The sequence below is a fragment of the Corylus avellana genome, chromosome ca7, assembly GCF_901000735.1.
Source record: "Corylus avellana chromosome ca7, CavTom2PMs-1.0".
Lineage (NCBI taxonomy): Eukaryota > Viridiplantae > Streptophyta > Magnoliopsida > Fagales > Betulaceae > Corylus > Corylus avellana.
In genome coordinates, this window is record NC_081547.1 from 6,015,962 (window position 1) to 6,030,558 (window position 14,597).

Below are 14,597 nucleotides of genomic sequence, written 5' to 3' on the forward strand. Positions count from 1 at the left end.
GATCGACTTTTATTTGAAAATCCCCAATTTATATGGCTCTAAACCTTTGGGGGGTTAGATGGTAAATTTAATTACATGAGTAATTCTAATTGCATGTAACTATGTAAGACACGTAGCATATAAATGTAAATCTGTTTTACGGCTGAATAAGCCGAAAGTTATTAACTGTTATTCTCATAATTGTACGAGAATGGGGTTAGCAAAATTACTTTAACTATATATATATATATATATTTGAAGAGAAATTCATTCTGATTTCATTAATGAATAATCAAGAGCATAAAAAGCTCTTACAATTATAGAGTATAAAGCTCTAAAATTCTTAACCGAAGCTAAAGGAGTATACGACATAAATGTCAAAAATAAACAAATCTTATAATGAAATCCTATGCCGTCTATACATCTGCTAACCCATGCCCAATCTTTGGCTTATAGAACAAATCTGCTCGGTGCGGACTTAATCCAGGACATAGATAGCCATTTTCTAGGCATGAGCAAAAGCGCCACACCAAAACAAGTCCTTCTCAACCCGAAAGGTCAGAGAATTATTCACGTCTTAAGCACAAACATCAAGGCAACAAAACAAGCAAGGAAATACAGGGAAAAAACAAAACAACAGAGAAACCCACAAATACAGCAGCAACCATCAGAGCAAGGAGCGGAGGACTCTACCGATAGTGCGAAAAAAGGGCAATGAAGAGATGCGGTGGAGATCGGTAGCATAGTGGAAATGGCAGGGCAGAGTCACGACAACCGATGTGCTATGGGGCACCAAGAGAGAAAAAAAAACTCTAAGCAAAAACAAAACAAAAGGGAAAGCCGCACAAGCGGGTAGGCTTCCTCCCTCCCCCAAGCAGGGACCTACTATTTTCCTTTCCTTGATTTATTTGTGATTTCAAAATTACTTTAACTATATCTACATTAAGAGAAATGATTTTTTGCATTTTCCTAGTATTCTTCAAGGTTATTTAGTTGATGTGGTATACTCAATCCATTTTTAAATCAATCTTAATTAAAAATAAATAAAAAATCAAAGCTGAATTGAGCATGCGAAGTTAACTGAATATGCTGAAAAAATATGAGATAAGGGAAAATAGTATTTTTAGTAATAAAATTGAGAAATAACAATAATAAGGTGGCAAAACTATCCTTATTGTGCTTAAATAGAAGTTAGAGATGCAACTTTGAAAAAAAAAAGAAAATTACAACACTAACCTTTATTGAAACAATCACAAACTCGCTCGAGTTAAGTTTCTATTCCACGATTATCGCAATCTCACTTGATGTTCCTTCACTCGATTGAACATCGAGCAAACTTAATGTTTTTAATCTCGCTTGAGACCAACAAAAAAAAAAAACCCAAAAAATACAAAAACAAAAACCAAAAAGGATAGTTGTCAAACCACCTCTAAAATTGGCCGTCAAGGAGAGCGTAATAAAAAAAGAGGTGGCTAAGCCAACCCAGGCATATTCATGCATGGTGGGGCTTTATTTATTTGTCGATCCAAGATCTCATTCGCAAGTCATAAAGGCCAAAATAAGGATTTCTCTGTAGATTTGGGCAGCATACGATGATTCAGCTAGCCCACGTTCCAATGTGACATTTTGAGCCTGTTATGATATCCATCTTAATTACGCCATTCCTTGAGCTGGGCCCTAATTCTTCAGCCGTCAAAGTTGATCTAATTCATGTTATAATATTATTGTCCTATTGTCATACGTTACGGTATTAACTATTACAAATATATTCGGAATATTTTATAATTTTATAATTATTATATTTTCTTTCTTTTTCTGTCCTCATTCCACTGTAACTATTCTATTTTCTTCTTTTTCGTTTCCACAGTGATTTCTGTTGTCTTTTTCATCAATTTAGATATCACGGCTACATGGGCCAACCAGCGTCAATTATTGGATAAAAAAATAGGATGTAGGTTCCTGCCTACCCAAAATAATAAATTATTCAGAACATATGTAAAATAATGGGTAGCTTATACTCCTCTATGATATTTATAAAGACAGATCTTCTTTTGGTCCAACTTGTCACGGTCACAATAGGACAGCCCATGTTACATATATTTGTACGTTGTCGTTTAAGATTGCAACATTCTGTGTAACACACAAGTTATATATATATATATATATATATAATAATTTAATTATATTTTTACAGCTAGAGTCCACCCAACATGTGGGTAAAGAAGACACCTGCTTTGCAGTTTCCCAGGTTAACGCTACCGAGACAATTCTCACTGTGCTGCATTGGGATGGTGGGAGCCCAGTTTTTTTGACTTGGCGCTCCTGACATGTGCGTTGTTTCTTTTAATTGTGGTCACAGTGGTCACCGCCATGCGCCATCTGGGCTTCCTGCTTTCTGATGATTGATTCAAAGTATTTGGTAAATTGCAATTAACTGAAATTTTTATTTTTATTTTTAGTTTTTGGTAAATTGCAATTAATCAATTTGGGCATTTAGTTGGAAAAAGAAAGAAAGAAAGAAAGAAAGAAAGGGCAAGTGGGCAGTGCGCTTACACATCAAAAACAAAAGGTGGAAAGACTGCAAACAATGCATCATTGTCATCGACAAAACAACGTAATGATTTCCTTCGGCCCTACTATGCCATCGTCCTTGCATTTCCCAGTTAAATGTAAAGTTAATAGGTAAAAAAGTTGCATATTGTTCAACAGAATTAACTTAAAAGTGAATAAAAATTACCCCTGTATTAGAGTAATAATTATGATGAGATACCGACAACAAAGACCACGTGAACCCTGTAGCAGTCTCCCATGTCCTATCCTCTCTCTTTTACTAGGATTAAAAAAATCCAAGAAAGATTTTTCTTTTTCAACTAAACAAAAACCCAAAAAAGAAAAAAAAAAAAACAAATGGGAGGGGAAAAGCTTTCATATTTCCCACTACCGTCGCGCACGCCGCTCAGCTCACGCGCACCCACGCGGGGCAAACCCGATCCGAGAACCCGCCAAATCGTACACGACCCGGAACCCCTGCTGCTGGATATTCCCAAGAATCGACAATCCGCTCAACGTACCGGCAAACGCAAAGCAGAAGGTACCATCAGTATCCACCGGGATCAGATAATTTGTCGCCGGCAAAGACAAGTCAGCGCCTCTAAAATGCAACACCACCGTCGGTACCTTCACCTCCGTCATCCCGGACAGGTCAAAGCACGTGTCGAACAATGAAAACTCGGGTCCCCGCTTCAGATTCGATGCTCCGGCCCGGAACGCATCTCTTAAGGCTATATAAGCGGGTCGGGTTAGGCGAGTAACGGATGTGCCCGAGTCGATGATTACCCCGCCGTTTCCAGAGGGGTCGAGTTTGAACAACGAAGCGCTGATGCCAGGGATGCGTTTCCCGCCGACGCTGATCCCGAGCAGTTCGAGGTAGTAAAAGGTGTCGAGCTTGGGGTTGACGAGCAAGGAAGTAAACCGGGCGGTCCGAGAAACCGCCGAATCGCCGAACACGACTGAGGACGGCCTGGATGAGGCGGAGCGGTCCACCAAACAGTACGAGAACTTCCGGTTAAACCGGCGACCGGTCTGCGAGGGGAATGACAACTTCCCCCGGCCGAGTCCCAACAGCCCCGCAGCACCGACGAACAAGCCCTCGTTGTCGTGGCCACAACCGACCGCCACGCGCGCCACCCGGGTACGACGGAACGTCAGCGTTTCGGTGGAGAAATCGCCGAAAGTGAATGATCCATCGCCGTAGGAGACTTGATACATACAAGTCTTGCGAGAATTGCAGCCCGCAGAGTCGAGCTTGCGGCACAGTGGGGACGCACAGGAGATCCCGGCGTAGGATCTGGATTTGGTCGGATCGAAGACCGGGTCGGCCTGGGAGTAGCATTTCTTACACGGAGCGCACTGGAGCCAAACGATGTCGCTCCCAGTGTCGAGCACCATGTACATGTACTTCGGGGGTGTCCCGACGCCGATGCGCGTGAAGTACTCGCCGCTGCCCTGGGAGAGCCCGGAGATGACAGAGCTGCTAAAGCCGCCGCCCGGAAGAGGCACGCGACTCCGGTTCACGGCGGATGCGAGGGAAACCAGGTCCTTCACTCTGACAGCGTCACGTTGGAGCCTGAGGTTGAAGAGTTGCTCCGGCGTTTTGTCGAAGGACAAGGAGTCTATGTGGTGCAACTGGAGGGTCGTGGTGGATGAATCCGGGTCGGTTTCGGTGAAGTCCGGCATGAAGGAGGCCGACTCGGCCCATGAGAGGGTGTGCTGGGTGCTAAGGAGCGGGTTGAGGACAAGGGTTTGGTACTGAAGTGGTGAGGCTGAGGAAGAAGCGGAAAGAAAGATGAGAATGGTGAGGAGAGAGAAGGCAGCATTTCTTGGTGGGGGTTCCATTGGAGAGAGAGAGAGTGAGGGTCTGAGAAAGAGTAGGGGGTGAGGGCGGCTTAAATAAATAATGGAAAAGAGCGAGCGACAGTGGTGAGTGTGGAGAAAGGCGGTTCTGGAGTGGAGTTAACAGATTCATTTTAGCATCGCAGTTGTCGTTTTGGGTTTGGCTGTGATTGTGTACGGTTCTACCGGTTATCGTGCTTCCGTGGGTGGGGATCCACTCTACTCTCTTGTGAATCCTCCATGCCACTTCACGTTTTGCCCAATTCCCAAATGACCAACTAGGCGGCCAGTAAGTGATTGAATCATAACCGTCCGATTTTTGTATATTTGTCTCTTGCTTTTTTTTTTTTCTCGAAATGTTTGTAGTTGGATACAAGGAAAAGGAAAGAATCTTATAATTTCACGATAAATCACGACTATGCGATTTTTATTTGTTAGAATATATATATATATATATATATATATATATATATATATATATATTACTCACTATGTTAAAAATAATAAAGATAATGTAATTTTATAAGAGTAGTGAATGTAAATGTTTAATGCCAAATTACTCATAATTTTTTGGGTTAAATACCTAATACCCCATGGAGTTTAGGAACTTTATTTTTACTTCCTTAGGATTTTATTTTTATCACAGGACCTCCTGGGGTTTTGATAAAGGACTAACTTAGTCCATTCGTTAGTTGACTGTTAGTTGATCGTTAAGACTGACACGTGGACCAATCAGATGTTGACATGTGGCACTTATTTAATTTATTTTTTTAAAATTAAAAAAAAAAAAAAAAAAAAATTGGGGTGGCTCGGCCACCCCCTTGGGCTCCAAGGCCACCCCCAAATGGCCAAGAGCCACCCCCAATTTTTTTTCCTTTTCTTTTTTAAATACATTTTTTATTTTTTTTAAAAAAAATTAAATAAATGCCACGTGTCAACATTTGATTGGTTCACGTGCCAGTTTTAACGGTCAACTAACGGATGGACTAAGTTAGTCCTTTATCAAAACCCCAGGGAGATCCTGTGATAAAAATGAAATATCAGAGAGATAAAAATAAAGTTTCTAAACCCCATGGGGTATTAGGTATTTAACCCTATTTTTTTTTTTTCTCTTCCGCTATAATTTTTGTATTTTATATTTTTTCACAAATTTGAATATTGTATCATAGCTTTATTATATTTTGACATGTTCACACAAGGGAAGGAGGAGAAAGAATTCAAACTAATGACCTTCACTTCATAAGGTGTGTTTCACAGTCAATTGAGCTACCCCTTGAAGACTAACTTTATTATATTTCAATATTATTTAAAGGATATGTTTTGAGTAGAAAGTGCATATTTTTAATTAATATTTAACTAGTTATATCAGCTTACTTGATTTTTAGTGAAATTAATGATTTGGCGAAGCCTAGCCGTCATTTAACAAGAGTTTCATCATTATTAACTCATTCTGTTCATATACACTCATATTTGACATTTTTGGATTGACATGCTCTTTGATAAGGGCTTCTGTTCATCATTTTGGAGATTGGACAAGAGAAAATGTCGTTAAAATTTTATTTTATTTATTTTTATTGGGTTAATAATATTTTTGGTATTTGGGTTTTGAAGTTTTTTAACTTTTCTCCCTAGATTTTAAAATATGACAAAATTAATACATTAAATTTTGAGAAAGACCGAAACACTACTTTCAGTTTGAAAAATTATATGGGGGGTGGTTAAATCACCCCAGCCACCCCTAGTTTGACCTTAAGGAGCCACCCCCAAGGCCGGTCTGGGGGGCTCAAGGGCCATGGGGATGGTTTCGGCCACTCCCTTTTTGGCCCTTTTGAGCCACCCCTAAGGTCAAACTAGGGGTGGCTCCTCATAGAATTTTTCAAATTGGTTTTTTTCAAAATCTAAAGTATTAGATTTATATTTTTTAAAATCTAGGAAAAAAAATAAAAACATTAAAATTCAGGTACCAAAAAAAAGTTATTAACCCATTTTTAATATATATACGGTCTAATAAAAGAAAATAAAATCTTTACTATAAGATATCTAATTTTCATTTCAATTAAAATGAAGAATGAATAGACCCTTACCCCCACCTGGATCCTCAATTTCAAATAAAATAGAGAGAAATCAATTGTTTTCAGAGAGACAATTTTGTTATTTTCTTTTTACAAAAATATCTTCTTAAAACAAATAAATTATTTGAAATGGATCTTCCATTTCAAATAAAATGGAGAGAAATCAATTGTTTTTAAAGAGACAATTTTGTCATTTTCTTTTTACAAAAATATCCTCCTAAAACAAATAAATTATTTGAAATTAAGACGATATTTCTCACTTACCCTCGTATCATATCATAATTAGTACCAAAATTGAGCGGCTCAAATTTTTAGGAAAGGGTTGGAAATGGGGGTAGCAGTGGATGACAGAAATGCCCTTGGGCTCATGTGGAAGGACAACTATCCTATTTTCCTATCCTTATTTATTTGCTTTTGTTGGTGAAAGTTGGGTTTGTATTAACTGTAATGAATGCTAAAATCACTTGGAACTCGGGAGTTGAGCTGGCCGCTAAGATCCCGGGAGTGAACGGTGAAGTGATTTCCTGTGTGCCATCTTTGTTAACCATGCTGTTCCTTTATCTATCCTCCGACGGCCAAAAACATTCTCGCGATAGTAACCGTTGATTCAGAATTATGTGACAGAAGATGTGACGTGGACGACAACCAACATGTGTTTGTTAAAAGTATTATCTTATTTGGAGGATATGGAATTTATTATTATTATTACAATAATAATACGAAAACATAATTCTAATATAATATCCACAACCAATGAATGTTGTTAGCACTAAAGCAACTTTGTTCTTTTCCTTCAATCAAGTTTACTTAATTGGTTCGTTTTAAATGCCTTGCAAATAAAGAAAGACTGCTTAAGGACTCAGGAGTGCTCAACTTTATAAAAATTTCCCATCAAATTTTAGGCTGATAAGCCAATACAACCCTATTTAAACATGTACAATGAATAGTTAGACCGGAAGTAGAAGACAAAGACATCAAAGAACATGTAAATTACAAATCCTATGTTTTCCTAAAAAGCCATAACCACTACCTAGTATTTTCCACAATGCCTCTCTTAATTACCAAATTATTAAAATATTAATTTAACTATTTAATTAATATTTTAATACTCTAAAATACTTGACTCTTGAACAAGTTGACTTAAAAAAAAAAAAAAAAAAAAACTTATTCTCGAATCATTATTTATGTTGCCCTTTTTGGATGAATCAATTAACATATATTGATTGCCACTAATCTCGCACGCGTTTATTTGACTTAAAACCATGAGAATTTCCATGTTGCCATTCATTACTACTGTATATTATATGGGGTGTCCAAAAGTGACAGCACAGAAATCAGAATGATAGAAATACGGATGAGTTCAGTGGAAAAGCATGCCCCTTGCAATACTGTTGATGTTTCTCCATGACTCCTGTGTACCATTTGCTATGATTCCTATCTTCCAACCGACCACCCAACTCTTGTGTTCTTTTTTCCTTTTATTTCTTGCTTTTCAAAAAGGTTGTTTTAATGTTCTGTAACATATTTTTTTAGACTAATTATAATTCCTACCTTAATTAACACAATTTAGCACATAGGTTAGTGTAAGGTAATGAGTTTAAGACTTGCTATTCCTTTAACTCTTGTTTATTATTTGTCCAACTCTTTTAAAAATTTACTATTGAATTTGTATGACAGATTCAATAATAAATTTGAATATATATATGGAGTTTGATCGGGGTTGAACTCCATTAGTTAGGCTCAAAGTAGCTTAATAAAATGAATCAAAAGCCCATAAAGGGATACTTAGGGGTTAGGTTTGAATCTTTATAAGTTAAAAAAATCCTATAATTTTGCAATGATTTCGTAAGTGATGATTTTAATTAAGGGAATTTTTAAGAATAAAAACCCTAGTTTCACAAACTCTAACGTGGTTAAGGTGTTATCTGTTTTGGCACGTTGACTCGTGGATTTATCTCAAAAATATTCTTAATTTTTTAGTAAAATATAAAATAATTATAATGGCTAATAAGATAGTGTTGCTAAGTTCAATGGATGGAGTATATGTTGAGCTGCATTAAATTTCCGCAGAATGCGAATTCCTCCGGATTTTGATGTAACTGAGTAGGTAGGACATTAGTGGATGTGGATGTATACAAAAAGAAAGGTAGTACATTTATGTGAAGCAGGTAAAATAATCAATTATACAACCTGTGTTAGGTCCCGATTCTGAAAGTAGATAAGGTAGGTAGCTAAGCATCACTTCACATTATGGACAGAATGAATTTGATAGCATTGGAAAAAATAAATGCAAAACTTCATAAAACTCTACCAAGTTCCACTCTTTGTGATATTATTTTTCTTAAGTTATAACTCTTAATTAAAGGTATTAAATTTTCAATTTTTTTTCAATTACTCTATTTTATTAGGATTTTTCGTTAATTTTTGTCAAAATATTTAAAATACCCATATTTTTTTAATAAAAAAATTGCAAATATGTTTGTTATATATATATATATATATATATATATATATATGAATCTTTACAATTTTTTTATAATAAAAAAACATTGGTATTTTGAGAATTTTGACAAGAGTTTTGACAAGAATTTTGAGAAGTTCGATACCCTTAATTAAGAGTTTTTGAACTTATAAGAGTACTTTCAAAATGCGTAAAAGTTTAAGAGATTTTTGTGAAGTTTTCCCAAAAATAAACAAATAGGGTACAGAAGTGTTGTCTAAAACTCACCATTTGAATAGATGGTTGAACAATTCAAAATTTATTTAAGCCGATAAATCTCATATAGAATCTTTCACACTTTACCAACCCAATTTATTGATAATTAATTTAAACAACAAATTACTTGGATGGAAGTTTGGCGAGCACTAAGTACACTGAACACTCTCCACCATGGAGTAAAAGAGTTAGGTGGAATGGCAAGATTATAATAGAAGCCTGTTTCCTAAACCGTGTGGGGGCAAGCAAGCACTTTCCAAAAGCAACAAAAAGAAGAGAGAAAAAAGAGGATTCATCAACTGGAAAGAGGATTAAAGTAGCATTACAGAAATATAGTTAAGGTAAAAAGAAAAAGTCATAAAGATAGACCCAAATTATAAGCTACAATTGGACAAGAATTACATCATAAGTTCCCCACTCTCATGCCCAAGTCAACATCACCAATTACCAAATTCAATCTCACTCATGCTCTTTACTAGCTTTACATTTTTCTATATATATATATATTTGTTTGTTTTTTCTAATTATAGTAGCTTTACCTTTAAAATGGACTGCAACTATTTACACTTGGTCTGAGTGGGTACAAAATTTTCCTTCTATATGTCTATGGAGTTTTAAAATACAAAGGTTGGAATTTATTGAAGGAAACATACTCCTTTATATGTTCTGGAGTCTATTGATGAGAAGGGGTTGGAAAAAGCTTGAACCAAATTTGGATAGTGATGAATATAAAGGGTAATTGAAATTCTTAGGAAGAATTTTTTTTTTTTTTTGTTGTTGGAAAATTAACTACCAAACTGAAACAGCAACTTTGTTAGGTTCTGAAGGAGAAAACAGATGAAAATCTTTTAGATTTCATCATTGAATACAAATGGTAACAAGTAAATTAAGCATTTAGAGTTTTTCTTTGAAGGAAAAACAACAAAAATGAAACATGGGCATCTGCCAACCCCATGGATAGAAATTTGATTGCGACAGTGAAAGAGCATGTAAGAAGAACTACCGCGCACGCTTTCATCACCAGAACCTTTAAAACATAACGTTAAAAAAATAAAAAATAAATAAACGAAAAAGGAAGCAACAGTTGCGTCACTAAATAAAATCCCAACAAACGAGTATGTGTTGGGTGGAGTTTTAAGACTCATGCCAATTGCCATGAGAAATCAAATTCGACAAGTTCATTAATATTCCACCATACATATGGAGTAGTAATGTGGACTGATGAGAATGATCCATACGTGGGGTCCATCTTTTTTTTTTTTTTAAGCAATACACGGAAAAAGGGTCTAGGGACGGGTCTTTGCTGCTTTTAATTGGACATATACAATTGGAGAAAAATGAGTAAGAATGCTTATGAATATTTGGTTGAAAGTGACCCATTTAATTATTTGGTGTGTCTTAGAATTGGCACATATGTAGATTTTAGTTGCCGTCCAGCTCGAGAAAAGCTAAAGCTGTATGTCAATAATATCCACATAGGATAAGAAGAACACGAGGAGAATACCAGGAGAGCATCTAGCATTTTCCGGAGATAATGAATATATCACTACAAAAATTAGGAAAAATAGTAACATGTAGAAGGTGACATTTTAAGCCCAAACGACCTTTCAGAGGGGTTGTTTACTGTTCAAACGACCCCTCCTTCTGAGGGGAGTCGTTTTACTATTAAAATGACCCTTGATAGAGTTGTTTTGTTAAAACGACCAAATTCAAGAACGTCCCTAGCACAAAGGTTTTCTGTAGTGTATGTACTAGTCCTTTAATGGCGAGAGAGACCACCGTGGAATCCCCTTCAACCTACAGAGGTTTTTTTCTCAATTGAGGCAGCTAGATTAATTGCTAAAAGGGATGCTTGTGCTTCACTTGTGTTTGCATCCACATGTGAGAGCCGCTTAGAGAAGTTAGTCGTTTGGTTAAAAAACTCAAAAAATATTTATTTGAATTTTTGCTATAAAAAAATGCCAAATCATACTTTTGAATATATATATTTTTTTATTTAAAAAAAGTTATATTTTCTAACGCAATTTTAAACCGGCTCATGGTGCAAATCCGTAGTATGTCACTTTGGTCATCACTTATAACAGCAGCTGCAACAGTAAAATTAGGTCTAATAACCACATCATAATTTTGCCTTGAGATGAACAAATGGTCCATCCAGAAGAGTTGACAATTGAATAGCGACCACTTAACCAACTATGAAGTTGAAAAATTTGTTATTAGACATGGCGTGTATGTGTGTGTTTGTTGGAAGACGGAAACAATGGGAATGGCTTTAGTTATGAGGTTGGAGGTGCCCATAGAGGAGAGCATCTTTAATTATGGGTTTAATTTGTCGATCTCAGAGTGCGGTTATGATTGAGGTAACAATCATTGAATCGCCTTGGCACAATAATCTATCCAAGCCCAGAAGAATTGAACTTTTCATAGCCATGAGGACAACTTTAAGAGCTTGTATCTACAAGCAATTCTCTTGTTTACAGGTTAGACATTAGAAAGCTAGCAAACAATCAAGCAAGACTAGAAAATAATAAATTTTGCAGAACAAAAAATTATGTTTTATTTGTATTTTGCAGCTACTTTGCTAGTTCTGAAGTGAATTTTAACTTTATGTTGAGCTCGTAATTAAGAAGTGTACAGAACACCTAAAGGATGCTCTGGCACGGATTAGCAGAACCATGATAACCGTCACTGCCTTGTCTCTTTAATTTTGTCTCAATTTTTTCTAACTCCTGAACAAGCTTAATGTTTAAGATATCCACCAAGTATATTCCAATGCACATAGGTATAAGGTACTCAGAAGATGCAAGCCACTTCGATACATGTTAGGTGAACGAGCAGTTTTAATATGTAACAACTCAATTTGTACATAAATATTGCCTTCAAGTTCTGAAAGTAAAGAAGAAAGGAGTAGCACTTTCATTTGGCTTACATCCTGTAAATTTTTCAATGGAGATCTCCTGTTAAAAAAATGAACGGGCAAGATTGCTTCCGGTGAAAAAATAAGTAGACTTTTTCTCCAATCTTGCAATATTGTCCATTCATTTTTTAACGGGACATCTCCATTGAAAAATTTACAGAATGTAAGCCAATACTCATTTTTCGTTTCCAATTGGATAGGTAAGCATCCACGAAAAACTAAGCTTCAAGACATTTGGAAGAGCATTTTGCACTATAATCTTCTTCAAACACCCTAACCCTATCACTCCTCCCTGGACCAGTCCCCGCTCTTCCCACCAGTTTTGCGCTCAAGTCGTATATCTGTAATCTGGATATCCTTAGAAGCAGCCTTGCACATATCATAAACTGTAAGAGCAGCAATGGTCACAGCAGTCATTGCTTCCATTTCAACCCCAGTTTTTCCGGTAGATGCAGCTTCCCCTTCTATATCCACACTAAAATCCTCAGGGTTCAGTGTCAGATCGACACGAACATGAGTCAAGGTTATGTTGTGGCATAGTGGGATGAGACTGCTAGTTTCCTTTGCTCCACTTATTCCTGCAATTTTCGCCACACTAAGGACATCTCCCTTGGCAATTTGGTTAGCTAAGACCAAATCAAACACCTTCTTGCCAAGAATTACCTTACAACTAGAAATTGCAGTTCTCTTACTACTTTCTTTGGGAGAAACATCTACCATTTGGGCTTCACCCATACTGCCAATGTGGGTCAGGCCAATTGTGCTTTTAACTCCTTTATGAGAAACGAACTGGGTTTCTTCAGCCTTATATTCATTTCTTACAGAACTTGCAGGTCCATCTGATGGAGGTTCACCAAATACAGATTCCATTTCCTGATACGAGGAAGTATGCTTTGATATTTGTTGAGAGAGAAATTTCCAGATGCATACTGAGTTGGGGGAAGGGAAGGAAGTTTTACAGCAATTATGTCATATTTCTTGGAAGTGAAATTAGACTCAACCTTTCCAAATTCTAACATTGGTCTAGCAACCATGAGTCTAATGAAAGATGATGACTTCTAGCATCTGAAATATATGTTTGGAACACTACTTTATAGTATTTAAAATCAATGCTATTGTTAACTTGTACAGTTCACACTTTTTTTGCTAACCTTTTCTTCAATTTTGCATATTATCTTGAGTTCTTATCCTGCATTGTTCTCTCCCCTTTTTGAGTATCGATTTCATTATACAGTATAAAGAAAGAACACTGCCACAATTTTCATGAAAAAATGGCAATGCGCCTTTATACCATGATCTGGCACACTTCATCGTAAGTAGTAAGCATGTTATTGACAATTCCACATACTTAACATTCTGGGGTGATTGTTCAGTCCTACAGAACAGTGGATTTAGCATTTCTAAGCAACAGAATCTTACCTTATTTAGGGCATCAATGGCGCTTGCAAGATCATGGTTGCTGTTACTGCTAAAGAACCTTCTTGAGTGAGGAAGCGCCACTGCAAGTCGCCTGAAAAACATGATCCACAGATCCCAAATTGTGTCCTACAGCTACAAAATATTGGGAAAATATTCATACTCTATTGATTTACTCAGGAACTGTAAGAACATCACTTGGTGAGCATTCTGAAACTACTTTTATCACTTTTGGAAGCAAATTTTGCTACAAGTCTTGCTGAAACAAACAATAACTTTGCTCTCAGATGCTAATAATACAAGTATCTAGCTTGGTTGAAGCAATATTCTCACTTTTTCCAAACTATACAAAAACAAGACTTCAAACTTCACTTTCTTGCTTCTTCCTTCACTTTCTCCGACACCAAAACGGAGAAGCAGACCCTCATAACATGAAATTCAATCCAAATGCGCGAAAAAACCAAAAATAATAAAGAAAAAAGAAAGCACGTGAAGTTAGAAATATTCTCGCAAAAAGAGAGTACTATTCCAAAACCAGTTCTCACAGGCATTTCCGCAAACATGTTGAGGTGATGAATCGAAAAAAGCAAATGAGCAAAATTCATACTTATGCAATGATTCGGCTTCAAACACGGCAAGATAGAGAAGTAACGAAATGAAGTTTTAGTGCTTTTGCAAACCTTCGAAGGGCGAAGATTGCAGTCTCTGAGTTGAAGTTTGAACCTCCGAGGCTGACGTTGAGCGAGGCTGCGAGAGACAGAGAGAGAGAAGAGTTTTGGCTTCAAAAATTAAGAACCCGGAGTCCTTTCCGGAGGGGCAAGAAAATCCTGGGCCTTACCATGTCTTATGGGCTTCAAGATTTTTGGGCAGAATGGGCTTCAAACTCCAAACAAGGACGTTCGATTGTAGTCCCCCAAAAAAGAAAAAATTAGAGAGCAACTATGGCGCTTGGACGTTAGTTTGGTATTGTCACGAATGGCCTACAAGCATCATCGAATCAGGTTAAAGAAAAGCAAATTAGCTGACATTTAATGTCTCATTGGACACTATAACATAAAGAGAAATGATACTCAAGACTCCCAAGTTTTACTTCTTTGTATAACAG

At 36.7% G+C, this 14,597-nt stretch overlaps 2 protein-coding genes across 3 annotated transcripts; both read right to left on the minus strand.

The window, feature by feature from the left end:
• Positions 1-2,649: 2,649 nt before the first annotated feature.
• LOC132187562 (aspartyl protease family protein 2-like) lies at positions 2,650-4,663 on the minus strand. Its single transcript, XM_059601910.1, has one exon. It carries the CDS (start codon positions 4,372-4,374, stop codon positions 2,941-2,943), a length of 1,434 nt encoding a protein of 477 aa, XP_059457893.1. The 5' UTR covers positions 4,375-4,663; the 3' UTR covers positions 2,650-2,940.
• A 7,294-nt stretch (positions 4,664-11,957) lies between these two features.
• Positions 11,958-14,457, minus strand: LOC132187183 (cyclic pyranopterin monophosphate synthase, mitochondrial). Of its 2 annotated transcripts, XM_059601404.1 has the most exons (4): positions 14,331-14,457; positions 14,173-14,239; positions 13,496-13,627; positions 11,958-12,949 (listed from the first exon to the last, which is right to left on the minus strand). In XM_059601404.1, exons 3-4 carry the CDS (start codon positions 13,595-13,597, stop codon positions 12,359-12,361), a joined length of 693 nt encoding a protein of 230 aa, XP_059457387.1. In that variant the 5' UTR covers positions 13,598-13,627; positions 14,173-14,239; positions 14,331-14,457; the 3' UTR covers positions 11,958-12,358. The 2 variants fall into 2 exon arrangements, with proteins under 2 accessions (XP_059457387.1, XP_059457386.1); XM_059601403.1 differs by lacking the exon at positions 14,331-14,457 and having other exon boundaries at positions 14,173-14,310.
• Positions 14,458-14,597: the final 140 nt, after the last annotated feature.